The sequence below is a fragment of the Miniopterus natalensis genome, chromosome 6 (assembly GCF_054644295.1).
Source record: "Miniopterus natalensis isolate mMinNat1 chromosome 6, mMinNat1.hap1, whole genome shotgun sequence".
In the NCBI taxonomy this organism is placed as follows: domain Eukaryota; kingdom Metazoa; phylum Chordata; class Mammalia; order Chiroptera; family Miniopteridae; genus Miniopterus; species Miniopterus natalensis.
The window spans coordinates 56,962,600-56,990,481 of NC_142086.1; the positions used below are offsets into that span (position 1 = coordinate 56,962,600).

Consider the following 27,882-nt stretch of genomic DNA (forward strand, 5'->3'; position numbering starts at 1 on the left):
GGTAGGTGAGCGGATCCGTCGGCCGTGCTTTCTTCTTGGAATTTCAGGGCAACTGGCGAAGTGAGGAGAGCGCTGGGGGCCCACGGGCTTGCCCGCCCCTGCCGGGGAGACGCCTAGTGTCGGGGCAGAAGCTGCGCGGAAGCCGGAGGGCTGCCGGGGGACCCCCCCCCCGAGAACTGACGCTCCTTCAGGGGGCCGCGCCTCGTGTCCGCGGGGCCGCCCCAGGCCGGCCCCATTCCCGGGAGAGGCTGCCGTGGGCTCAGAGGCCGTGCGCCCCGGAGCGGAGGGCGGCGGAGGGGCCTCGGAGCCCGCCCCCAGCCCTCCTAGCTGCGGGCCTGGGCCGCCTTCCCGGAGACTCCGGAGCCGGCCAGGCCCCGCCCCACCCGCCAGGCCCCGCCCCCAGGCCCCGCCCACGGAGAACCCGGGATCGCTCCACCCGCCTGCGCGGGCGCAGTGGGGCTCGAGCCTGGGGGGCTCAGCGCCGGGTTTCTCGGAGCTGGCGTTTGTGACATCGGGGACTAGGTGGTTCCCGGTGAGAGCGGCCCTGCGCGTTGTATGACGTTTAGCAGCAGCCTGTCCTCTACCCGCAGATGCCATAACACCCACTTGCCCAAACTGTGACAATCAAAACAATGCCTTCAGTCGTTGCCAGGTTACTGTGGGGTGGGGTCGGGGGGAGATCGGCTGGGAACCTCTGCTCCGAGCCGGAGCACCCGGAGCCGCCCCACCCGACACGGCGGAGACCCCGCCTCCTGCCCCGCCTCTCCGCCCCTAGGCCCTGCGAGGCGTGGGAGCCGTGCGTGGGGTTACTTTGTGCCCGGGCTGTTTCGTTTCACACAGGGTTGGGTGGTTACAAGTTAACTTCTGACATATTTACGTTTAGATGCATTCGTTTTTGGATTAATTTGTGTGTTTTTGTTAATTTTTAGATTTTAGTTTTATAGTTATTTAATTTCATAGCTTTAAAGTTACCTGTTTATAATTATTTTATTTTAAAGGTTTTTGACTTCCTCATTTTCAGTTATTTATTTACAGTTATTTTGTTTTAAGAGTTAAAATGCTTTTAGTTATTTTAGGGTTTCCTCCTAGTTATTTAGTTTTAAAGTGGCTATGCTCACAGTTTTTTACTTTAGCCATTTTTGGTTCTGTTTTGTTTACTTTTACATTTTTTGTCATTTGGGTTTTTTAGTTATTTAGTTTTAAATTACTTCATTTTTAGACTTATTTTTGAGCCTTATATTTTCTGAATTTTTAATTTTCATAGTTTTTTGACATTTAATTTTGAGTTATTTTCAGTTACTTGTTTTTAGTTACCCCTTTTCAGTTATGCCTTTGCCATTTAATTTTTTTTCTGTTCTGTATTTTTACTTACTTTATTTTCAGGTTTATTTATTTTCAGAATTATTTAGTTCGGAATTAATCTGTAAGTCAGGATCCAATCAACAGAGAAACACCATACCCATTATTTTAAAAGAGAGAATTTAATATAAAGAATTGTTTCCCTAGCAGGTTTGCCTCAGTGGTTAGAGCATCAGCCTGAGGACTGAGGGGCCCGGGTTTGATCCTGGCTAAGGGCAGGTACCTCTGTTGCAGGCTAGATCCCCCAAAGTGGGGACCTGCTTTAGACCCAACCCAGGCTTGTGAATCAACAGATTGGAATTTTTTTTTTAATTTTAATTTAATTTTTTTTTTTTCAAATTGGGATTTTTAAAGCACACAGATCTCTTTGCTGCATGAACAGCACTGGCCATGTTACCAAGTCAAAATAGAGTATGATCTGTGGTGGCATATTTTCACACTTCCTATAGTGCACATGCATGCAGGCAGCCTTGATGTAGGTTTCTCAGCAGACTTCTCTGCTTTGGCCTGTCCAATGATCAATCACAATAGATGCATGTCTCAGTGAGGACATGTAAGACCAGAGCTGGACAGAAGAAGAACTTTCAGGGTTCTGACTATTAGGATAGTCAGGAAACATAATTTAGATCTTCTGAAACACTTTCTCCGCTGACTAGCTAGCCACTCACGACAAACAGCCCAAAGCTTTCTCAATCCTTTAGACTGTAGTCATTTTCTGAATCTTTGGAAATGGCCACAGTTGACAGTGCTGGCTGAGTGCAAAGTGCCCAAACCTCCTGGCCTCGCAGGAAGACCCTCTCCACACACCTCCCAACCCAGGTGGGCGACCAGAGGAGCCAGTTCAATACCAGCCGTCATGGCTGGTGTTCCCAGATGCCTCCCCCAGGTGCTCCAGGATGCTCCACTTTGACCTTCCATCCTGGCCTCCTTGTGCAAGCCCTACATTGCTACTCTGTGTGTAGGTTTCCTCTGGGAGAAAACTGAGCTGAAAGAATCAAGACTCTCGCTGAGCTCTGGGGTGGGACAGGAACAGTGGAATAATTCTTGTAAAGTCATGCCAGACACACAGTAGGTCTCCAGCAAACACTGTGTCCCCCTACCCCCCGGGGTCTGGACACACTGCTCACTCAGGAAATAGTTGTGATTTTTTTAGACTTCTTAAAAACAGGAGGGTGGATCTCCTGTGAGTAAAATTTGTGTCACCTTTCCATTTGAGTAAATGGAAAAGAATCCAAAACCGTCAGATAAAATCCTCCAGCCTCCTTTCACAATTTGTCCAAACCATCCATGACTTTGCAGTGTTGCCCGTTGCCCACTAGAGAGACCCAAAGTTCAACGTGTTGCTGAGGAGGAAATGCTGTCGCCCCACATGAGTGTCTTGGTTGAAGCAGCGGCCTGGATCTGTAAAATCTGGCAGGAGTCTGATGCACTATGAAATAATTAGAAACAGAGATCCTTTAAACCAGCATATCCCAGAGCATATTTTGCAGAATAGGCAAAAGAGTGTAAGAGTTAAATGAGTTAATCCCACAACAAAATTATCAAATAATAAGTACATTTTAAAAACACGACCTATTCTGTTTCTCTCTTGGTTGATTCCAATTAGATTAAAGGATCTGAGAACTCGTGCAGAAAGGAAGTGTGTGTGCTTTTGTTAAACTCATTGTTTCCCAAACTTACTTGAACTCTTTTCTTTGTGGAATATAGTATCCCGTGTGTATTGGTGAAGGGAAAGGTTAAGCGGTTGCAACAAAAAGATCCAACAATATAGTGACTTAAAGAATATTTCTGTCCCCTAAAACAGCCCTGGTTGGGTATGCAGGCTGCTTGGCTCCACATCTGGGGTCCCAGATTCCTTCCTTCTGATTTTTCATCTCCTAGAACATTGTCCTTGTCTACAAAGTCTAAAAAGCAAGCCTCACAGTGTCTGATTTCCAGCTTCCAGGGAGGGGAAAGAACTTGGCAGATTGCAAGTGCAATGCTTGAAGGCCCACCTGCAAATGGCACACACGCTTTCTATTCCTTTAGTGAAAGCTTTGTTGCATGGCCACAGCAAGCTTCAACAGGGGTTGGGAATGTAGCTAGGAGGCCATTGCCCAACTGCAATTTTATTACTTTGTGTCAAGGTCACCCAGCCAGCCTGCAGGGGACTGGGGACTGCAATCCAGGTCGTCCCACTCTGAGGCCACGCTAGCATTGCTTACTCCTTCAACATGTGAAGTGCCTCTTGAGTTCCAAGTTTATTGTCAGATGAAGATAGAAAGCTTTATAAAACATAATTTCGCCGATTCTCTATAAAATATCAGTTGCATCTATAATCTGCTAGCAGTGTTTACCTATGGATAAACTGTTGAATATGGCTATTAAAGTAGCAAAAATGATAGGTTTATATTATAATACTTTAATTTGCCAGAAAACACATGCAGCAGGTCCTCAAATAATGTTGTTTTATTCAGTGTTTCACTGATGTTATTAAAAAAAGGAAAATCAGTTCCTGCCTGGGGGCACTGTTTCTATGGAGTTTGCACGTTCCGCCCATGGCTGAGTGGGTTTTCTCCAGGCACTCTGATTTCCTCCCCTCCCAAAGGTGTGCACGTGAGGTGCCGTGTCTAAACTGTCCCAGTCTGAGTGAGTGTGGGTGTATATGAGCGCGCCCTGAGGTGGAAGAGCGTCCTCTCCAGGGCTGGTTCATGCCTTGCACCCTGAGCTGCAGGGAGAGGCTCCAGCTGCCCTCAACCCTGAACTGGAAGAAGTGGGTTGGACAATAATTATCTTCTTTGTTTTTATTCATCTTTTTTAAATGTATGTATAGTTCACATTTATTTTAATGTTTAATGTTAGAAGTGTTTTGGGTCTTTAGAAGTTTCATGATGTTTTTGTGACCGGAAATATGTCATAGGAACTTAGCTCCTGTTTATATCAATCAGCCTATGGTAAAATTGGTTCTGTTATATGTCATTTCCAAGAACCTCTCTCACATTAAGTGGGGACTTACTGTACTATGGGAATAAACAAACATAAGAGGAACAGAGTGTAAATATCTTGAAATGGACCCAGATACGCCTCAGAATTTAGAGTATGGAAAGAGGCATTTCAAATTAGTTCTGAACCAAAAAAAAAAAAAAAAAGATAAATTATGTGTGAACATGTTGCTATGATTCCTGGATAGCAGTGTGGAAAAAATAGTGTTTGCCTCAACCCTTAAAATAATTCATACTGTTCAAATATGACTTAAAGGAATCACAAAAGTCAAAACATTTAAAAAATAATTTTGAACAGGGTAAAGTCTTTCCAGGCAAAAACTATAACCAAACGCTACAAAAGAAAATCTTGATTAATTAGGCTATTAAGAGGCAAAAACTTATATGCAGGAAAAAAGAACAAGAAAATCAAATCATAAATATATTTTTAATCCTCACCAGAGGATATGTTTCGTTGATTTTTTTTTAAGAGAGAGAGAAGAAGGGGGAGAGAGAGAGAGAAACATCTATCAGTTACCTCCTGTACATGCCCTGACCGGGGACTAAACCCACAACCTGCGTATGTGTCCTGACCAGAAATTGAACCTGCAGCATTTTGGTGTACAGGGCGATGATCCAACCAACTGAGCCACCTGGCCAGGGCCATAAAGACATTTTAAAAATATATGGCACAGACTATTTCTTTTGTATATAAAGAGCTTTTACAAATCAATAATAACAGTAGAAAAAGAAATGAGGTGGGTGGATGCCAAGTAGAGGGGATCAATGGGGGGGAAAAGGGGACATCAGTAATACTTTCAACAATAATAAAAAAAATAAAAATAATAAAAAGAAATGGGCAAAGGACATGAATATACACAGGAAAAGAAATTCAAAAGCCAATAAATATACAAAAAGCAGTAAAACAGTGAGATATCATTTTTCATTATCAGACAGTCCAACATTTAAAACTTTGGTAACATCCAGTATTGGGAAGACTGTAGGAAAGCCAGTACTCTCATAGACCATTAGCGAGAGTATAATTAGTACTAGATTTTAGAAGACAATTTGCAATGGCTATCAAAATTTAAAATATGTATACGATTTGATCCAGCAATTCCACTTCTAGGAATTTATTTTAACGATTACAAATGAACAAAGATATATAGATACAGACAGGTGTTCATTTTAACATTCCTTTTAATGGGAAAACAAGCAACAGAAGATGGGGAACAACCTAAATGTCTGTGGTAGTGTTAAAATGTATACCCAGGTTTGCACTCCTCCATTTGAGTGTGGGCTGTGGAAGTCACTCTCATAAATAGAATGTGGTGGAAGTGATGCTAATAGACTTTCAAGACTGGGTTATAAAAGGCATTTTTCTTCTTCCCCATTCTGCCTCTTGACTTACCATGGAAGAAGCCAGCTACCGTGTTGAGAAGACACTGAAGCAGCCCTAGGACGAGACCCACGCACAGGAACTGAAGCCTCTTGCCAGCAGCCGTGTGAGCGAGCCACCTGGGAAGTAGACTGCCCAGCCCCCGTCCTGCTGTCAGATGACTTCAGCTCCAGCTGATTTCTTGGCTGAAACCTCATGAGAGACCCAGAGCCAGAAGAACCCAGCTAAGCTGCTTATGGATTCATTACCCGGGGGCCATGAGATAACAAATGTTTGTTGTTTTAAGCTGCTAAGTTTTGGGGTCATTTGTTAAGCAACAATAGATAACAAATATAATATTAAATAATAAAAATCTGGTTAATAAAGTATTGTACTGACGTATGAGGGAACTCTTTGCAGCTGCTAAAAATAGTATCTTCTGCTTGAGATGTAGAAAGCTAGAAGGAGGACTATCCCGACGCAAGACTAAAAAAATCTGGAAAATATGCAAATTCACTTTTCTTGAACTCATGAGAGAGCTGAATTCACAAGGCACCATCTAACCTGAAATTGAAGGAAAAACATTTCCTTCCCTTCCCCTCTTCTTCCCCCCACTTTTCCCCCCACAGGCATGCATCTCCTAAACTCTAAGGGTCCCCATGAGACTTGCAACCAGCGCAGCAATGGGCAGTGGCAGCTTGTCCCAGGCTAATCCCTGACCCTGTCTCCAAGGCCCCCTTTTCTCTGACTTTTAAGTGAGCCAAAGCAGCCCACTAGGCTCATTTCCCCTCCTAGTCTCTCTCCTGTTGGTTCTTCTATCCTAAGCCCTTCCTTGTTTCACTGTCTCCAGCTTTAAGAAACTTCCTCTAAAATTCACCTGGACTCGTATTGTGAAATTTTTCCTGCACAAAGTCAGGAACCCACACACGACCAGCTGGCTCTAGGCAGACCCTCTCAGGGCCAGGTCCCCTTTCTGGGAACTTTCTTCTTAAGTGCACACAGAACATTTTACAAGACAGACCATTGTTCTGGAATGAGTTGTGCTCCCCTATGTTGTGTTGGTCTGTTCTATTGAGAGTAATACGATAGGCAACGAGTGTATATTCTCCACTCAGAACCACAGGCCTGAGAGATAAACCACCATTGTTTTGTCTAATTAACAGAGGAAAGATATAAGACATAGAAAGGTTGTCTTTCAAAGATACTGAGTATTTTTTGTGTTCCAGGAACTTTTGGTTTGTAAAACCACCTGGGAGTAGGCATTATTTTCCCCATTGTACAGCAGAAAAAACTGAGGCTCAGGAGGTTACCCAAGGTCATACAGCTGGTGAGTTGGAAGGGTCAGCGTCAAACCCAGGTCTTCCTGACTCCAGGCTCACACTTCTCCTGCTGAACGCAAGGTGAGGTCCTCAGGTGGAGCCCCAGGTGAGATGGCCGTGGGGATCCAGCCCGGCTGCCTCAGACGTTTTGTGAGTACGCACGGAGACAGACCATGGTCTAGCCTGTGAGTTCCAAGACGCTCGCTCGCCCTTATGACTGAGGGGCTGCTTGTCTCCTGGCGGAGAAGTCTCTGGGTTTCCAGAAATGTACTCAAGATCTTAGAGGAAAAGGGAGACCCAGCTTAAGAGAGAATTGGGTGGCACTGCCACAGACCCAGCACCTCTTGTGGAGAAATTCTCTCAGATGCCCCTGAAATTGGGAGGGGCACGCCACACCAGATGAAAGTGCCTGCTTTCTCCCAAGGGCCCTTGTGGTTTCCCTCCCCAGAGAGCTCACCACTTGTGAGGGCCTTTCAGCTACTTCTCTTTATGTTAATGACTCGGTTCCTTTGCCACAAGTGAAGGAGGGAGCTCGCCTGGAATTAGCCTCCAGCCGGCCAGAAAACCCAGCTGTGCAAGCGAGGCCGTCCGTGGCTCCGTCCGTAGCTCCTGCGCCCCAGCCATGCCCTGGCAGCTCTCTCCAGCGATGCTGCTCTTCATGTCCCTGGCTGGTGAGTGACATGCATGACTTTGTGTAGTGACCCTGTCATGTCTGGTCCTATTAGACTTGAATGCGTTTTGGTGACACTGACCAAGGTGAGGGGGACAGACTGTGGACAGCTGTCATAGCTTCCGTTACTGTGGGTATTTGGCTCCCAAGGTCTCCTATTACCTTACATACGGTGGCCACACTACGTTTTTTCCCAGGGCTTTCACAATGTGGACTTGTTTTCTGTGAGTTAGGCAGAGTAGGTGGCAACTCCAGAAGAGAGTGACACCGTCTCTTATTCCCAGGTGGGTTCTGGGCACCTTCTCAGGGAGCTTGCAGAGATCACTTACATTTTAAGAGAGAGAGAACCGAGGCAGGACTTAGAAATGGGGCTGTTGCTCCATCATCTGGGAAAAGCACCTCGGGTCTTGCTTTTCCTGTTTTCCTCAAACAGAAATGCTATGTTTATATTTTATATACAGAGAATTGTGAAGCTGAAAGAGATGTAGCCTGACAAATTGTGTCATTTCAAGAAGTTGTAAGCCGGGGTGTCAGAGATTTTTCAGTGTTACCATTGTACTTCAGATCAGAGAAGCTGTCTGGGAAACTGAGTCTTTAATGACTATTTTATGTCCCCCACCCCCTGCTTTCACCAAGAGCGCTTTCTCTCTAAGACTCCGAGTCCTCCTGTGTGTAGTTATCAGGTTTGCCGGTTAATTCACAATTCCTTCTAGAACCACGGAACTGAACCTATGAGGGAACTAGCTCTGTCCACACGGCCCTGCTAACATGCCCAGGTGGGGGACACAGTGGCACTTGAGTGTAACATGAATTGTTATGGAAGTTGCTTAAAGGATCAGGCCAGCTGCCCTATTCCAGGCTGTTCTTGTGCCACATTTTCAGAATTAAGAGTTTCACATTCTTTTGGAGGCCAAAAGGGAAGTCATCATTTCATTCAGCAGGGCAAGCTAATAAAAAACCAGAAGATCTCCATCTAGCAGTAACCTCAGTGCCCTGTGTGTGAGGGCCAATTCAAGGCTGACAGATGACTGACAGATTCACAAGTGCCATGAGCACTCAGTAAATGCACAGGCAGGGTGAAGGAGATGCCACGGATTCTCAGAGGTGACCTGAGTGAATGAAGCATGTGAAGTTGCCGCATTTTCACAGGAGGGTACTGAGGCTGGCTCAGGAATTGCTCATGGTCACTCAGCTAGCAGGTGGCAGCCCTGAGACTGGCTTCGTGGTCCATGTCCTGCACCACTGCACCTGCATGCACGTGTTCAAGAAATACTTGGTGAATTGGAGATGAGAAAACCATCAGACATTTCGGTAGGAGAGACATAGCTTCTAGGTAAACTAGCTGTGTAATTGTTGTCCAGTCACTTTGCTTCTCTGGAAAAGGAAGGCATTTAAATTTGTGTCAGTTAACATTTAGGTTCAGCTGCATGTAAGAGACAAGCGCCAAGTAATAGTTAATTAAACAAGATAAGTGTTCATTTCTCTCTAATGTGAAAATAAGTCCCGAGGGACTCAGACCAGGTCTGGTGTGGGGGCTCATTATCGCGGACCCACCATCCTTCTGCCCAAAAGGGCTCCTCGTGGTTCTAGATATCTGCTGCAGCTCCAGCCATCACATACAAGTTGCAGGCTGGATGAAGGAGAAAACAGAATGGCAATAGAGAGGCCACACAGGTGACTGAGCTCCCTTCAAGGAGCCTCCCTCCCCAGAAGGCCCACATAACCCTCTATTGCTTTGGCTCAAACCCAGTCACACTTTCCCACCCACCTGGAGAGGAGATAAGGTTGTTTATTCCAGGCAACAGGTGCTCAGCTTCAACTGGCGTTTCTATTACTAATGGGAAAGAGGAGACTGGGTTTGGGGGTAGTCAGCAGTCTCTGCCTGGAAGGAGACAAGGGTAGAATTATTGGTTGAAAAAGAGCCAGAGGCCTTTCTATGCACAGGCCCTGGTGGTGCAAAAAGTATACACAGCTCCCACCTCAAGATTGCTTTTAGTCTAGTGAGAGATGTGCAATCAACAAATAAGTCAGTAAGTAAACGTTTAGTCACAGCTGATACTCTGCTGGGGCACACGGTCTGGGCAGGCTTATTGTTAAATATTTGTATTTCATCTCCTTATAGAATTACAAGTTGTGATTAGTGCAGTGAAGGCAACAAACATAACCCCATGCCGGAGACTCATGGGATGGGAGCTAGTTTATACACGAAGGACAGGAAGGGCTCTGAGGAGCTGACACACGGGTGGGCAAAAGTAGGTGTGCAGTTCTGAGTATGCAAAACAGTTTATTCTTGTATTATTACTTATTTATTAGTTATTGTATTATCTATTTGTATTATTTGTCTTCTTATCATTATTGTTATTATTTTGTAATATGGTTTATCTTTTGGCTAATGATGGCTGGTAATTTAACCTACCTTTGCCCACTCCTGTACAAGCCAGAACATGAAGGATAGCCCACCAGTTGTGTCAGAGCAATTATGGCTTAATTTTCTTTCTTAAGAAAGGCTGGGCCACTCAAGGGGTTAAGTAAGGAAATGGCAGGAGCTGGTCTATATTTAGAAAAACCGGTGGCAAGATAAAAAAATGGAAGGTTCCTGAATCTCCCATCACACAGTAGACGAACACATGGCAAACACTCCTAGGTCCAGTTCATACATCAGACTAGGGTTTGGACTAGATGATCTTTAAGATCCCTTTTGAACCTGGGATTATATGATTTTATGCAAACTATACAACTCTGCATCTCTTTATTAGCGTTATTCATGCTGCCCCGGCTCTGGCAGGTCATCACAGCCGCACTCTACCCGGGAATACCCTCTTCCCAGGAACTGTCTGGATTCACATTTGAAGATGGGGAGTGAAGAAGCCTTGACACTTAGCTGTCTCGCTGAGCATGATCATTGGTGTGTTAGTACCACACCCCATCAGGACAAAGGGGCTGGATGCAATATGATCACTTCCCTGTAAAAAACGTGGCACTACCAAACATCACAGTTGTGGCCTTGTGGCAGAACCTTGGGTGATCTTCACTTGATTGTTATATACTTGTAACTTTACCCCAAATTTGGAAATATGTATTTTTTTAATACATTTTTATTGATTTCAGAGAGAGGAAGGGAGAGTTAGAGAGAGAGATAGAAACATCAATGATGAGAGAGTCATTGATCGGCTGCCTTCCATATATCCCCTGCTGGGGATCAAGCCCACAACCTGGGATGTGTTCTGACTGGGAATCGAACCACGATCTCCTGGATCCTAGGTCGATGCTCAACTGCTGAGCCATGCTGGCGGGGCAGCATGTTAATTTTTAAGAAAAATGGGAGGGGTTTTGTGAGCATGAATTGTCTTGTTAACACTTTTGTTCTCTAATTTGCAGTGATTTTGCATTACGGCAGTCAAGTAAGAGCAGCAGGGTTTCCAGAAAGCACAGATTCTTCTCATCCTACGAGAGCAGCAACAGCACAGGCCGTAGCAAAACCTTCTTTTCTGCAACCAACTAACCAAGTGCCTCACAGAACTACTGCAGGAAGATCAACAGGGGGTCGCATCACCTCTCAAGCAGCTGCCACAACCTCCAGCTCTGAGACCCCAACCACACACACAACAGTAAAAACCCTAACAACTTCCCTGATAACCACGAACAGCACCCCATCCACCAGCCCAATAATCCACACTTTAGTAGTCACAACCCTGGCCACCCCCAACAACTCACACACAGCTGCTCCAGTCACTGAGGCTACCGTCGGCCCCAGTGCAGCTCCCAGTTCACTGCCACCCACCAGCACCCCCCCAGTCCATACAACTGGAACCAACTCATCTACCGTCAGCCACACAACTGGGAAGACCACCCAAGCCAGTAACCAGACCACCCTTCCAGCAACTTTGTCCACCTCAACACACATAAACACAACCAGTCAGAAGCCCACTCAACCCACCCATGCCCTAGGAACAACCACAGCTGCACACAATGCCACCCAAACAGCCTCACCTGTCACCACAACTCCCGGGCCCACCCTTGCACCTCTGCCATCACCAGCCAAGACTGGAACTTATCAAGTCCTAAATGGAAGCAGGCTCTGTATCAAAGCAGAGATGGGGATTGAACTGACAGTTCAAGACATGCGGTCGGTAAGTTGGGGCTGTGGGGCTGTAACACTACCTTCAAAAAGGTTGAGTGGAGTACTCCAAGGTGCTCCATTAAAAGGTGAACCTGTTTTAGAATATGTATAAAACTAGACATCAACAGTGACTGCTTAGAGAGAGGAAGGCACACACCAAACATTTAAATATGCACACCCTGCACGCTTACCCAGCACAGGCAGAGTGCTGGGGGTGTTCAGTGTTGATCCCAGCCTGGCCCTACCCACCTGGGGACCCCCAGCCTCAGCAACTTCCCTGTGAAATGAGAGGTTTGGGTTAGATGGTCTCCATGGTTCCAGGCAGCTGTGACACGAATATGGAAAATCCAGATCAACAAGAAGATTGGAGGGGCTGAGATTACTTGATTTACTAAAGGAGTCACCATAAAAATTGTGCTTTCTTTTTTTGCACAGTTTTTATGATTTCCAGTAGAACTTCCACATTTGAAACAGAAGGATGTTGCATAGCAAACCTTCCCTGCAGTGCCTTTCAACATGTGTAATTTAACAAAAATTAAATTCCACACAGTTTATCGAGAATGTACCTGCCATGAGTTATCTGCCAAGGAGCCCCTCTCTGAGGGAGAACTCCTTTAAAAAACCTTTTGAACATAACAGTTTGGAAATATGAGGTGTCATCCAGGGACTTTGAAATTCTCAAGTGAACACCCACTTGCCTTGAGTTTCAGGCTCACTTACTAGTCTGTGCTTCTGGTTCCCTAGCTAGAGTTGTCTTCTGGATCTCCATGAGCTCATTGAACCTATTTCTTTTAGGTTTTTTTACCTCTGAGATACTTCAACATTGACCCCAATGCAACCCAAGCCTCTGGGAACTGTGGCTCCCGAAATTCCAACCTTCTCTTGAACTTCCAGGGCGGATTTGTGAATCTCACATTCACCAAGGTGAGGACTGGGCTCCTTCACACTAGCTGGCTCCAACATCGCTGTAACCTCCCCCCCCCCCCCCCCCCGCCCCGGGGCCCAGTGGTGCAATCCCACACTTCACTTTAAGTTCCAGGGAAATAGGTCTCAGAGCCCTTTGAGATGCTCTCTGATAAGACTGAGGGGCATGGAGATGGAGAGGAGGAAAGTGTCAACATCTTATGTTTGCTTCTCCCCCATTCCGCTTCCTCTATGCAGCTCAGAAGGCCTTTGATGCCTCTTAGGGGAGACTTGGCCTTGGGGAACCTGCCCACAGGTGCCCTTTGCAAACCACGCAAGGAGGAAGTTGTAGAGATGAACAGGCCCAGAGGAATTCCCAGTGGGCACCAGAGAAATGAGGTTATTCTAAAACCAAAACCAAATGTCAGAATGGGTCTTTCCAGCCACAGCCGGCAAAATTCAGGGACTAACCAGGCCCTGGGTTTTCCATACCATGTCCTGGGAGGTCGTAAACAAGTAGAATGGCAAGAGCATGGGCGTGAGGTCAGTGTCGCGGCTGCCAATTTGATTCTGTCACCTGTTCTTGTGACACCAGGCAGGTGATTCAACCTGTCTGAGCTTTGTTTTATCATTTGAAAATTGGGGGAAGGGAATTAGAGATCACCTCTGTAAAGAACATTGCCCAATACAAGAAAAGTAGATGTTCAATAGCCAGGAACTATAATTGAACTGTGAGAGAACTTTGAGAGAGAGAGAGAGAAAGAAACTGAGAGACACACACACATCAGTTTGTTGTTCCACTTACTTCTGCATTCATTGGTTCTTTCTGGTATGTGCCCTGACCGGGGATCGAACCCGCAACCTTGGTGTATGTGGACGATGCTCTAACCAACTGAGCTACCTGGCCAGGGCTGGTAAATTTTTTAAATTTTCTTTTTAAAATAACAAGATGTTTTAAATTAATCCAATTAACAAAGATTTTTAAATAGAATAGCTAATGTTGGCAAGTATGTACATAACCAAGTGCCCTCAACGTTTCTGGAAGGAGTTTGCTTTCGTACCCTGTGCCCCCAGGTCTTCTATATCTTCTCCCACACCTCATAGTGAAAACATTTTCCCACTTTTGATGAAGACTGATGCAAAGGAAGATTTCATTTTTCCACTAAATTTGCATAAGAAAAACAGAGTAAGCATGAGATGAGTGGCAACGAATAAGGCCTCTGTAGTGAGGAGACAAAAGGAAGGCTAGGGAGAGCCCATCCTTCCCAGAGGGGCGGCCGCTCCACAGCTGTAGCTGGTGGTGCCAATGGTGGGGCTGGCACCTAGCCCGGGGAGCCTGTCCTTGTCTTTCATGGTGGGCACTGCCCTGCTGTGCCAGTTGTTAACTATTTTACACATCACCTCTCTCAGGTGATTATGACACCAATGGTGCCCTATTTTCCAATTGTTCAACAGAAGACAAAAATTCAGATCTTTTTATAAAAGCACCTGATTTTTTAAGTGTCAGCAACACATTTTTAAACAATTTGAACACTCTCCTGGCCAAACAAAACATAGCTGTGGGCCAGGCGTGGCCTGTGGACCCCGGCGTGGTGCCTCTGCCCTAACAGGTAGGCTGTGTGAAATGCCTGTAGGCAGGGAAGCCGTTCAGATTCTTCCACAAGAGGAATGGGCTCAGCAATTCAGTCGGCCACTTTCCCAAATATTGCTACATTCTGCACCAGTGTTTCTCAACAGGTGCAGTAGCAACATTTGGGGTCAGATGAGTCTCTCTGCTGGGCGCTGTCCTGTGCCTTGTGGGGTGTTGGATGTCATCCCTGGCCTCTACCTCCTAGATGCCAGCCCCAGCTGGGGCAACCCAAATGTCTCCAGACAGTGCCACATGTCCTCCCAGAGGCCAAATCACCCCTGTTTGAAAACCAGTGCCCTAAGAAAAAGAGAGCTTTGGAAAACAGGAGTATATGTTAGTTATAATGTAACAGACGCTATCAATGAGGACCAAGTTGTGCGATGATAAATGGATGCTGATTAGCAAGCCTGATTTATCAAGAATTTCCTGAGCACCTAGTTCATCCTTTACACTGAGCTGGACATTATGAGGGAAGGAAAAAGAAATATAGGCTATAGTTCCAGGTTGCAAATCCTGGATAATAATTTGTAATTTTTTAAATTGAAATATAGTGACAGAAACATAGAGAAAAATCTACCTCCTCAACTGTCACTTGATGTGGTTCAATCAAGACTCAAATTATCCATCTCATTTCCATGTGACCATGGGCAAGTTGCTAGCTCTCTCCCTGGGCCTGTCTCCTCTCCTCTATAATGGGGCCGAGCAATACCTGTTTTGTTGGCTGCTGAGAGGGCGAACTGGGCTAGCCGTCAGCATGGTTTCTGGCCCATAGTTGGGTTAGGGGAGCTAGATTTCCTTTCTTGTTCCCCTCAGTTTCATTTTTTTTTTAAAGAACTGAAAACCTTTCCATGACAGTCTCATCTGATTAAAGTGATTGCTGAAAGTTGTTCAGACCCTTCAGGTGCCAGATAAATACACCTCCCTTCCGCTGCCAACTTCCTTCCTGCCCAGAGAGTTTCCTTTAAAAGCACCTTTCAGTAACTTTGTGTAGAATTCATTTTTCTGTGCTCAGCACTATCCCATTCTCTGCCCTGGTTGGCAGGGCAGCTCCAGGACCCGGGAGCAGTCAGTCACCCAGGGGGAGGGCACCGGGCTGCGCAGGGCACTGGCCGGCTGAGGTCTGGGAATCTGCTGCTGCTAAGCCACCTCGTGTTTCCTCCAGGGGCCCACGCAGTCCTCTTAGCTCATAGGCCGCTCATAGACTCCTGAGAGCTGTTACCAGGGCTCAGTGTCACCACCCGCAGAGGGCACTGTTCAGAACTTCCCAAGCATCCCGCAGCACGTTAGCCAGGTTCCCCTTTCCCTTTCCCTCTGTCCCGAATGCCCCTCCTAGCCTCGGCCCCTGTGCATTCAGCCTGCCAGATGGCTCAATTATCTGCGTCTGTGAAGTCTCCCCACCCCCACCCCAGTCCCAGGTGAGACTGGGAGACTCTTCTGTTGGTTCCCTTGAGCCCCACCTGCTGTTCCCCCCCTGCCCCCCCCCCCCCGCTTCCGTCAGTGCCCTCATCACACATTTTGCCATCCTGAAGGCAAGTCTGTGACATTCACATTTCTCTCTAGTGACCAGCCCTGCCTCCGTACATAGTACATAGCAAATGTCTGATGAATAAATAAATCAATAAAGGAGCAAATATAAATTTCACAGACACCAAGGTGCCAAAAAGTAGATCAGCGGCTCTAAAGAGACAGCCCCCTTGGCTTCCTTTTGCTATAACCAGAGCAAAGGTTTCTTGATGTAGTCATAACAATGCTGAGCACAAAAGACTTGACTGATGTCGAAGACAAAATTCACATCCTAAACACCTGTGACTATGAAACTCCTGCAGTACATTTTGCAGAAGCGAAGGAGAGGGCCCTGGGCCTGCGGTGGGTGGCACGCTGCCTTCCTGAGCAGGCTTGACTGGCTGGCTGGCTCTAGTCTGCTCTGGACCCCGTCCTTTGCTAAGGAGGGTGTTCGGGTTCCTTGAGGAATTAGGATCTCTTCGATGAGATATTTCAGAGCTCTCTTTCGAGACTGGCAGTGAGGAGCCACTGTGTCAGCCTCCCATTGGTTGAATAGTGAGATGGGACTTTTGCAAATGGTCTATACAGATGGACATGCTGTAAGTGCCGTATTGAACTATTACGAGTCCTTGGCCCCCTTTTGTCAGTGTTGATGGTACACAGAGGATTTTCATTTTGTCTTTGTCTTTGAGGATCTGGCATGGTAGAGGTTCACCATTCTTCAAACCAAACCCCAAATAAGAAAGACATCTGGCAGAGAATGACTGTGTGGGTGTGGGCATCAGAGAAAGAGGGGACACTAGAAACTGAATCATGTGTGGCATGTACCACCACTTGGGCTTTGGGCTGAGTCTGACACCTGCTGGAAGCTTCCCGCCCCTCTGTCCCTGCTCTGTGCCCACCAGACTCCTATCTGAGCTGAGGTTTCAGTTCCTTTAATCAGTAGAGTTATCTAAGCATAGCTTGCTTGCTCTCTCTTTTTCTGTTTGTGGTAGATCTGAGCTCTAGGAAACAGATTAAAAAATAAATCACTTGACCTCAATGAGAGAGGTTTGCATTGTTAATGACACTGGGTAAAATCTGAGTAAAGGCTCTGTGATAACTTTTTTACACGCGTCCCTGCATTTACCCCTCACGTTGACCTGGGGGGTGAGTCCTGTTATCATGATCCCCATTCTACCGAGGAGGAAAGAAAAGTAAATTTTGAGGATGTTCACAAAGATTTGACAGCTCAAACTAGGCAGTAAGGGAGCGAAGAGATATTTTCAGAATAGTATCAAAATGTTCTTAGCAACACTTTATTATCCCAAATAGGAGGTAAGCCATTCTCTTTCTAGTATTTCACATCCAACTGGTTTGTTTGGAAACCTTATTTTTAATTGATGGTGTGGGCCGGGGGTCAACAAGCTGTGACGCCCAGACCAGATCCAGCCGGCCACCCAAAACTATACGATCTGCAAGCTGAGAATGGCTTTTACGTTTTTAAGTGATTGGCGGGGGGGAATATTATGTGATACATGAAACTCATATGAAATTCAAATTTCAACTTACCCTTTCATATCTCAATTCAGTTCCCTTTAATGTCTCACACCCTCAGTCTCTTCAGAGGTTATCAGGCTGTTTTGTGCTTTGTTTTGTTTTGTTTTTCCAAAAGGACAATCTCTGGATAAAATATGGAGCACTGCTTTATATTTCTGAGCACAGCCACCTGGGGCCCTCTTGCAGAGATCACCCAGTGATCTCAGGGTAACCACTTCTTCCCAGAATCGCTCCCTGTGGCCCCATGTAGCCATTTGGAAACATGAACCCATTAATCTGTTTAAAGCACTTGATACTCTACCCAGAAAAACTCAGGCAAAATTTCACATGCACTGTTTCTCCCAGAGGGTTTATGGACCCCATAAAACCCACCCATGGTAGCCTTAAGGATGAGCGGTCTCAGTTTGAATCGCTACCGTAAGACATTAATTACAAAAACTTATTGTATGCTCCTCCAACCCCTGCACCTTCTGGATGGATTTACATTTTCCAGGGGCAAACTTGGCCCAACTGAAGGGGCCCAGACTGTGCTGGTAGAATTTTAATTTCAGGCTCTAGCAACAAGTATGCAGTAGAGAAATTTGGGGTCAGGGGCAACCCATTACTTATTATTTAGTTACCGTTTAATATACTTTTTTTTGAAAATTTCAAACACAATTATGACTCCATACCAACACACCTCAGAGCCCCATATCAAAGATTTAATAGCTGGAGTCCTGTCTAAACAAAGTTTGTATGCCAGAATCATAAACATAAAAACAGAGATCACCCAGCGATTAACACACTGATGTTTTACAGGATGAAAACTCATATTATGTCAGTGAAGTGGGAGCCTATTTGACTGTCTCAAATCCAGGTAAGAAGCTGAAGCCTGTTCTACCAGCAGGGACACTGGTTCTGTTTAGCTCATTTTTCATCCCATTAATTTCTTGAATCTTTAACGCTGCTTTTCAGAACCAGACTGAGAGAGTAGCCCACAGTATATATAATTTGGGGGGAACTTAGTACATCTTTGTGTACTTCAGTTTGCTTGTCTGCTCATGGAAGAGGCTAGGCTACATTATGTCAGAAATCATTATCCTCAACAGTAAAGAGCATAGTGACTTTGGACAGATCTGTTGATGGTGCAGTTTATTTTATATTCTTGGAATCATGCATTCATTCCACAAAAATGTAGTTAGTACCTGCTAGGTGCCAAGCCCTGTAATACACTGGGAACCCATTATCATCTAAACATACAGTCTCTGCTCTCAGGGAGCTTACATTCTAGAAGCTGGGGGAGGACCATAAACAGACACAGTAAATGATAACACACAGTTAAGTAGTGATAGTTCTATGAGCAAAATACAGGCAGGGTGGGATGGAGAGGACTGGGAGGTTACTTTAGGTAGGGAGTTAGGGAAGCCCTCAGAGGAGGAAGCCCCCTCTGAAGAGGTAAGCTTTGAGCAGAGAGATATGGGGACTTCTGGGCCTGGGGGAGCTCTTTCCAGGTGGCAGGAACAACAGATGCACAGATCCTGACGAGTGTACTTACTGGTGTGTTCAGGGACCAGCAGGGGCCAGTGAGCAAAGCAGCAGATAAGGTGTGAGGGGCAGCCAGGCCAGGGCATGCAGGGCCTGTGGGCAAAGCAAGGAGAGGACTTTGGAATTTATTCTAAAGTATGAAAGGATGCCATTGGATGGCCTGATGTAGAAAAATGATGTATTAGATTCACATTTCTAAATATTTGTCCTGGTTGCTAGATGGAGAAGTGCCCACAGTGGCAAGTTGACAGAATGTCTACAATGTTCGCCCCTAGAAAAGTAATGCTCCCAATCAAGTCAGGTTGTTTCTCAGAGGCCTCAGGTGTTTCTCTGGAAAGCCCAGATTTAGATGACAAATCGTTACTGAGCATCTCCTCTGTGCCAGGTACTGTACTAAGGGTTTTGAAAATTCTATTATCTTAGTAAGGAACTTATACTGAAAAAATGTGCCAAGAAATGAAAATGTGGAGAAATGTCTATTTTAAATATTAGCTATATTATATTGCTATTGTTCAAGAGGATTTTGTCAAGGATTATTGGTAAAATGTAAGTAGGATGTCACAGCCAACAGCTCCCTTTCACATACGTTACCTTGCTTAGATGGGTATACTCCTAATACTGTGAATGCTAACATAAATTAGCTAATGCTATCACTAGGCATGCACCACATTTTAGCCAATAATAAGGTAGTAATGTCTTAAGAGGCAGGGAAAGGGAAAGTAAGGCCAGAAACTAATTTAGAGGCTGAGGGAGGGGATAAAACAACTCTAGACCCCCATAAGCAAGGCTCAGAAGTAGCAGCAGGAGCTGTACATGTCTGATACCACAGTAATGATAATTCTCGTGGGGGGGGTATTAGTAAGAGTAGTTAGTTGTAATGACCACTGTAACTTTAGCAGGGGTGGTAGTAGTGGACTGCTCTGGGATATAAACGCACGATACAGCAGTGTACACAGATAATTCAGTACATCAAGCAGGACGTTCGCATCTACAAATGCAAGAATCTACAGTAATGCCAAGTAGAGCACCAGAAAACGTCCCCACAATGCAAGAGGGTGATTTTTCATGAGGAGAAGGCAGAACTCCAGAAAGCCACACCTAAGGGAAGGCCATTTAACTGCTCAAGGGCCACCCAGCAGTAGCTGGAACTCAATAGATATATGCCAAGGTTCTCATACGTCTGTATTTCACCTTTGTGTTTTCAGGGACAATTTACCAGGGAATGAAGAGTTCTGTGATGCTGTTTGAGACAGTGATCGGGCATTCCTTTAAGTGCGTGAGCGAGCAGAGCATCCAGCTGTCAGCCCACCTTCAGCTGAAAACAATGAATGTCCAACTTCAAGCCTTTGATTTCGAAGATGACCACTTTGGAAATGGTAAGTTAAGGCTTCCTCATGTCACAAACATAAACTTCAGAGACCCACGGGTGGTTTCAAGTTTTTTGGTGTTTTTTGTCTGAAGCTGTCAAAGGGACAAGAATCACATGAGCTTCCTAGAACAGTATGATTTCACAAAGCTCTTTAGGGCCAAGTTTCTCTGGCCAACCCTCCCTCCTACCATTTCTCTATGAGTCAATACCAGCCTCAAAACCAGACACTTTAACCCAATTGAACTTCAGAAGAATACTCTCCTTGTCTGACCAAAACACATATTCTGAGTTATTTAAACACACACACCACACCACACCACACCACACCACACCAATCAACAAATAAGTCAGAAAACACCATCTGCAACCTTCCCTTTATAAGCTGTTGAGTACTAGTAAACTCAGGTATGTTTGGAGAACACTTTAAAGATCCTGAGTATTAGTGATGTCTGAAATTCAAGATTTCAGAATAGATTCCCACTTACAGAAGGAAACGAGAAAAATGTCATAATTCAAGATAGAGATGCACTCAGTTGGACCTGCTCTTCTCAATTGCAAATTGTTTCTTCACAGCTAGTCTTAGTTTTCATGTAACTTCTGCTTTGGTTTTTAACCACCACAGAGGGAAGCAGGTCGTAGAAGGAAGGCTAGGGGCAGACCAGGGTAACTTTCCCAAAAAGTCCCCTTTTCCCTGTTGGGAAAACAGTGTTACAAGGATGTCTGCAAACATCCAGGAATTGAACTTCAGTTTCTAAAACATCCCTCTCATAATAACTCAAGTATAAATGCTTGGCCTGGACAAAGACAATGGCCATCCCAAACAGTAGACTCCCGACTCCCACATTCTCAACCCCTCCTCCCTAAAATCCTGGAGCCAGAGCTAGCAAAATGTTTCTCCGTGTCAGGAGCCCCCAGCTGACCAGCAGCCCCTCTAAGAAGCACAGAGTTTGAATAGAAAACTTTGTCCATGTGATCTGGTACAGGTCTCTGTTTCTGGAGTTGGGAACCATGGCCCCAGGGCTTACCCTAGCTTGGGAGTCAAGACACAATTCTGCTCCTGACCCTCTAGACCAAACCAATGTTTCTCCAAGATGGAACTGCCTCCCAGCTGCATCAGAATGGCCTAGCCCCACCTCCAACCCACTAAATCACAATTTCTTGGGCTTGGGGTCTGGGTATCTACAATTTCATACACTTACACACCTTAAGTGACCTCAAGCACACATTCCAGATTGGTGTGCGACGCTTTCCCTCCTGGTTTGCACCCATCGGTGTGTCTGAGGCAGCAGGTGGGAGGCCCAGCAGCTCGCTCGCTCCCTTGGCTTCCTTCTCTGCAAAGCCGGCTGAGGCAGGCAGGGGCAGGATGGATCCCCAGCATTGTGGCCAGCCTGTAACGCCTGTTACTCTGCCTTCAGTTACAGCGGATGAATGCTTCAGTGACATAAACAAGAGAGAAATCCCTGTGGCCGTGGGCCTGAGTATCGCAGGACTGCTTGTCATCTTGCTAACAGCGTGCTTGGTGGCCCGAAAGAGGCCCAGTAGAGGATATGAGCGCATGTAAAAGCCCGGCTTCTTCAGAATGTGCAAGATTAAGGCCTTGGGAATTCTGGCTTCATATTCAGCCTACAGTGAAGGGATCAGTTTTTCTAGTCGCCTGTCCCACCCTCCCAATCTGATTAGGAAAGCCAGCTTTCCATCAGAAGGCCAGCCAGAAGCTGGCTGACATGTAGCTCCCTCCCCTTTCCCCTGTGCGCGTGGGGAGGCCCTGCCACACGGGCTCGGATTCCACCTTCCCACCTGATGCTGCGGGCTGGCTGTGAGCATTAGGGACAGGAGGCAGGACCTGAGCAGGGTGCCCGTGAGGACAAAGCAAATACCCAAAGGGAGAATTGTGGAAAAGACATTTTCATCCCGCACTGAATTTTCTGATACATTATTAAGAGTCTCACTCTCCAGGATTTTTTTTTTATATATATTACTTTTCAAAAACCAATCCACTTGAAAATACATTCTAAAGTGATTTTAAATGCTTGCATTTTGTCCAAATTTTGATTTACTTAAACTGCAGATAGTCTTAATAGACTTTTTTTTTTTCTTTAAAGACATATTTTGCACTGCTGTGATGTACTATTAGTTAAAAACTGGAAAACTTTCCAATGTTTCATTTTTTTAAAAATGTAAAGCGTGTACCAAAGATCTTGGCAAACAAAAGAAGCTCAATAAATGTCAGTTCTCCAGTTCCTTCACCTTCATTTGTTGTCTGCCTTCTTAACACGTTTTTGGGTTTTTTTTCTGCTTTACCTCTATTTTTCTTTGATTCTGGTCTATCCTTGTAAACTGGTTGATTTGGGCCAGTGCGGGAGGGGAGAAGGCAAAATGTGAAAACAATCGGAACTGGCCAGCAGAAGAGGTAGATCTACCCAGGCTATGAACCACTTCCCTTTTTCAGCAAACACTTACCAAAAATAATTATAAATCAGGAAATTCCTGATTGGGAGTGACTGATATATGGAGGAAAAGTTCTGGTAAAATAAGGCTTGGAATGTTATTCATGGTTTTCTCTTACATGCACTGTTTAAATAGAAGAATTGGGATTTTTATTTTAGAGAAAGGAAAGTCATGGATTTCTGGATGTTAACTGCTTTTACTAACAGGAAGTTCCCTGTTGTTCCACATTTTCCAAAGGTGCTATTCATTGTTCTTAACAGCAGGGTGGTGAAAGTTGGCCTCAGCTCTGTGGCCACTGTTTATCTAGGACATGCTCTGGCTTTCCCTGAGGTACTTTAGTTCTCTCCAGTTTCCAGAAGTGAGGCAGTGGGGAGGGCACACAGCAGCTTCGAGAAGGTTTCGAAAGCCCCAGACAACGTCTAGAGTGCCAGGAAGTTCCTGTTTCCTCTTTAGAACTGGAGGCGTCGATGAAACATCTGGGACGTGAGGACCCGGTGTTCCCCAAAGTGACTCAGGTTTAACAGCGAGGGCTGGGCTTTGGAGAGGCGCCGTCCCTTTCCCTGTGCTCCCTGCTGCATCCCATTCCCTGTCCTGCCTCAGGTGGCCTTGGGTCTCCACTGAAGAGCGTGAGTTCTTTATTCGCCCTGCCACTAACCATCCTGTAGAATAAACTAAAGGAAGGTTCATCTTCTAGGTGTCCAAATTTCTCCCGCAGCTGATGGAAAACTAAATGGAATTCAGATCAGGAGGAGAGGGATAAGACAGTCCACTTAAGTTTAATTTTCCTTCCTACCATCTTCCATGAGTTCTTTGAGGTGATGGCTGCTGCTTAGACTCCTGTTTATCTCCCCAACCCCAAACCAATTTTCTTTAAAATTATTTTGAGTTAACATTCTAGTAACCCAAAAAAACAAAGGAGTCAATTGAATGACCAGTAAATAAATACCTGTGTTATCTGTTGAAGTGGGGTATCCCCTTTCCCACTAGGTGTCGGGGGTGGGGTCCTTAAGATATTTTGAGAAAAAGAATTTTCTGAGACCAGCATACGAGGAAGAGTAATTTTTATTTGCATGGAATTACACTCCTGAGTTTCCAAAGTCCAATTTCCTTAATCCAGTCCTAGAAGAAGTATAACTGGGGCTTCAGCAGAGATAAAAGCAAAGCCAGTGTCCAGAGTTCCTGTTCCATGTTAGAATTGGGTCCGGTTTCGTATTAGGCTAGTTGCAGTCCATTAGTCCATTGTGTGGGGTCCGCATGGCTGTGGGCCATGTGAGCGAGTGCAGGGGAGCCAAGAGAGTGCACCCCCTGTGACAAGAGTCCCAAGAGAACCAAGTGAGCCAGGAGCCAAGAGAGCAAACTCTTTTGTTTCGGGGATTAAATATTCCAAATCTTCCAGCACTTGCAGTAGCCACTTCTGCTCTGGCCTGTGACCTGTTCCCAGGTGTGACTGACAGCACGTACCTTCCCTATGTCACTCAGACTTGACTGGGCCTGCGTCTCTTCTCCCCGTGTCCAGTCCCTTCCCCCAGCGATCTGCGGTCTGCGGGGAATAGACCGGTGGCTTCCTGGGGAGTGTTAAACTGCAGCTTCCTTGCAAAGCTGCACAAATGACATGCCTAGACTATTTGGCCTTCCCTTTGCTCCTTTCCTGCTATTAATAACTAGGTTAATTACAAGGGCATCATATTGACACAATCTCTTTTATGCAAGCACATTGCACTTTGCAGAGAGCACACCTGATAGAAAATGGAGCTAAACTCATTGAATACCTATTGCTGAGAAGATAAGGTCGTCTTATTTAACCCTCCGGCAATCTTATATATTAGTTGCTTACTTTATGAAAAGAAGAAGTGGCAAGGTTAAATAACCCACCCAAGTTCACACAGTTAGTTAGTGGCGGGATTAAAAGTCAAACCCAGGTTGGACTCCAAGCTCATCTCCTCCCTGCCCCGGCCTGCTCTCCGCCCGTCCTCAGCAAACCTCACCGGCTCTGTTGTATTTGTTTTCTCTCTTAGTGGACGAGTGTTCGTCTGACTACACAGTTGTGCTTCCGGTGATTGGGGCCATCGTGCTTGGGCTCTGCGCTGTGGGTTTGATTGTCTATGGAGTGCGCCTAAGGCGTGAATCATCTGGATACCAGAGAATCTAATTGGTGCCCAGGGGAAAAGAAAATAACGGAGCTTAGAGAATTCTTGCATCGTTTCCAGGACACTGGGGACTTCCCTTAGAGTGGGGGTCCTTCCGACAATGTAAACCATCTTTCACAAAAACCGAGTCATTTCTGATTTAAGTTCAAGCAGCACATCAATTTCTATTTTTTTTTTCATTTTATGAAAGATCTAGTGAGCTGTTTAAGAGTATTTTCTAGTTTCCTTCAAAATATTTTAACCATTCAAAGTCAATATTTGAGATACATGAAATTAACATAGCTTGGGTAAAGTGGTATATGCTGCCAATTTATAAACCAAAGTATCAAATGTAATTAATGCTACCTGTGTTCACATTGGGGATTTTATTTTATTCTTGATCTTTTCCATTTTAAAAAATGCCTTGCTTTGTCTATAAAATGGAATTACAGTATTTTACTATTTATGTTTTATATGACCACCATATGCCTGGTGATCTACTAACCCCTTCCCACTTTAAATGTTTTTAAAAAATCATCAAAAGGAACAACATTTCACAGGTAGCCTAGCTTTTTTATCTGACACCAACAAGAGGAACAAATCAGCTTTTTTTTTTTTTTTTAACTCTGGATGACTTCTGCTCCAGAATCACTAAAGACTAAGAATTAGGTGACTGTGAACAGAAGAATTAAATAATAAGTGAGAAACAATAATAACGACCCTTAATTATTGAACATATATGTGCCAGACACTAAAGTTTACATAATTTAATTTATGTAATTTACATCATTTAATTCTCATGCCTCATAGATGAGTAAACTCAGACTTAACAAAATTAATCACTAAATGCCACCCAGCTAACTAGTGGCAGAGCCAGGACTTGACTACCCATTGGTCTGGCACCGAGGTCTCTGGTCTTTTCACTATACCAAGTTGCCTACAAATACAAATGATACTAAGTCCTGCCCAAAGCTCCACACTGGCATATGTTCCTGTTTACACAGGAAATAAATTTATCCAGAATCATGACAGATGAGAGTAGATTAAAGGAGGACTTGACTGGTAATAAAGTAGCCTATCTCCACCCTTAAAGGAGATGGGTGGGCTTTACATTAGTCAGCTTCTCACTTTAATGGGATTGTTTAGCTGTGGCTCTAAAGATAATGAAATGGAGTAAACTCAAGGTATTTTTTATTTCTTTGAAAACAGCAATTTTCTAACTGCTAGCCAACTTTTCTTCCTTGAATGTAGATCCCCCTCTAGTGGTAAGTTGCTTCTTCTGCACTTTTATAGCCACATTTTCCATTCTAGTTCACTTTATTCTGTGAAGCAGTCTGCCAAAAAATAATACTTGCGCTTGTTTTTACTGCCAAACAAAGGAACTAAGTCAGGACATTAGCAGAAAGATCACATGCCTCTAGCATTCTTTAGTAAAAGAGTAAGTCCAGTCACCCCAGAGGACATATTGACTTTCCTGACTGGTCCTCTTAAGAGTCAATATTGGCAAGGTCCTGACTTCAGTCTTAATAGAATATTGAATTGTATTAAACATTTTTGTAATAAAAACCTATCTTGGAGGTTCATTTATTTCTTATAATTCAGTTTTTCTGTTTGTGTTGTTTAAAAGTTTTTGTTTACACTCTTAGTGGTTGGTCTTTAATATGGAGGTTGTCACTTGAATCAACAAGTTAAACCATCTTTCTACATATAATTTATCTTGTTCTATTCTTCATTGCCACATTATTACCAAGTAGGAAGACCTATTTGAGACAAACTTAATTTCTGAGGAGATAAACCACATTCAAGGTACAAATTAAATCTCTCAACTCTTAGTCCAGACTAATTAATTGGATTACTGGTTTACTTAAATTCTGTCATCATTCATTCATTCATTTATTCAGCCAACATTGATTAAGGACTTACTAAATGCCAGACACTCTGGTAGGGGCTGAGATAAATAAGATGTCCTGTATTAGTTAGCTATAGCTGTATAACAAATTACTCCAAAACTTAGCAGTTTAAACAACAAACATTTATTATCTCAGAGAGTTTCTAAGGGTCAGGAATATGGAAGCAGCTTAACTGGGTGGTTTTGGCTTAGGTTTTTTTACTGGGTGAGTTAAGCTATTGGTCAGAGCTTCATTCATCTGAAGGTTCACCTGGGGCTGAAGGATCTGCTTCCAAGTTTACACCATGTGGCACATCCATAGGGAGGCTCACCACATGACAGCTGGCTTTTCCCAGAGTGAATGATCCAAAAGAGAGACTGACTACCTAATCACAGAGTGACATACCACTACTTCTGTTGTATTCCATTGGTCACACAGACCACCCTGGTACAGTGTGGGAGGGGACTACACAGGGTGTGAATACCAGGAGAGAAGGAAACCAAGGGGGACCATCCTGGAGGCTGACTACTCCAGGCTCATTGTCAAGGCACACACTGTAGAAGTACTGGCTTACATTTTTAGGAAACTCAGGTAAATAAATTCTAATATGCACACTAAGAACAGTGACTTGATAAGAATCTATACAAAGGGTTGTAAGAGCAGGGCACTTTCTAGCCTGCTTCCAAGTGTGCCCTGGGTGTAGCACCTCTCTAGGAGAGCAAACTCTCAATCCCTGGTGCTGACAGTCCGTTGACCAGCCACTGTTCAGGCTGGCTTGATTTTCCACAAAGGCTGGTCACTGTCCCATTGCTCTGTGATATTCACTTATACCTTTGCTTCAGGGATTTATTAACTCTCCTGTCTTCTATCATATAATCCAAAGAGATCCGGTCTACACAGACATCCTATGGGATATCACACTGAACCACTACATGGAACACATCATGCTTATTAGATAAACGGAAAGCAGTCAGTATGCTGGAGGCCTTGGTAAGACACGTGTTCCAGGAGGTAGGAGATAAACCCTATGGAGACTCAGGGATTGACTACTTCACTGAAGTTTTTAGTGACCCAGGGGCTCAGGGAATATCCTCTCCAAATAAAAGACACATGTTTTGCATCTTGCATCTTTCCACAAAGAAGGC

At 44.8% G+C, this 27,882-nt stretch overlaps 1 protein-coding gene across 1 annotated transcript; it reads left to right on the forward strand.

Annotated features, from left to right (window-relative positions):
* Positions 1–5,804: 5,804 nt before the first annotated feature.
* Positions 5,805–25,209, forward strand: LAMP3 (lysosome associated membrane protein 3). The gene is made up of 7 exons (XM_087817911.1): positions 5,805–5,824; positions 7,536–7,687; positions 11,065–11,816; positions 12,602–12,730; positions 18,180–18,237; positions 20,111–20,281; positions 24,738–25,209. Exons 2-7 carry the CDS (start codon positions 7,639–7,641, stop codon positions 24,869–24,871), a joined length of 1,293 nt encoding a protein of 430 aa, XP_087674037.1. The 5' UTR covers positions 5,805–5,824; positions 7,536–7,638; the 3' UTR covers positions 24,872–25,209.
* The last annotated feature ends 2,673 nt before the right edge of the window (positions 25,210–27,882 follow it).

Coding starts and splice junctions, on each gene's coding strand:
- LAMP3 (XM_087817911.1), top strand. CDS start 7,639: ATGCCCTGGCAGCTCTCTCCAGCGATGCTGCTCTTCATGTCCCTGGCT. Junction 11,817..12,601: donor CAGTTCAAGACATGCGGTCG/GTAAGTTGGGGC, acceptor TATTTCTTTTAG/GTTTTTTTACCTCTGAGATA. Junction 18,238..20,110: donor TTTGACTGTCTCAAATCCAG/GTAAGAAGCTGA, acceptor TTGTGTTTTCAG/GGACAATTTACCAGGGAATG.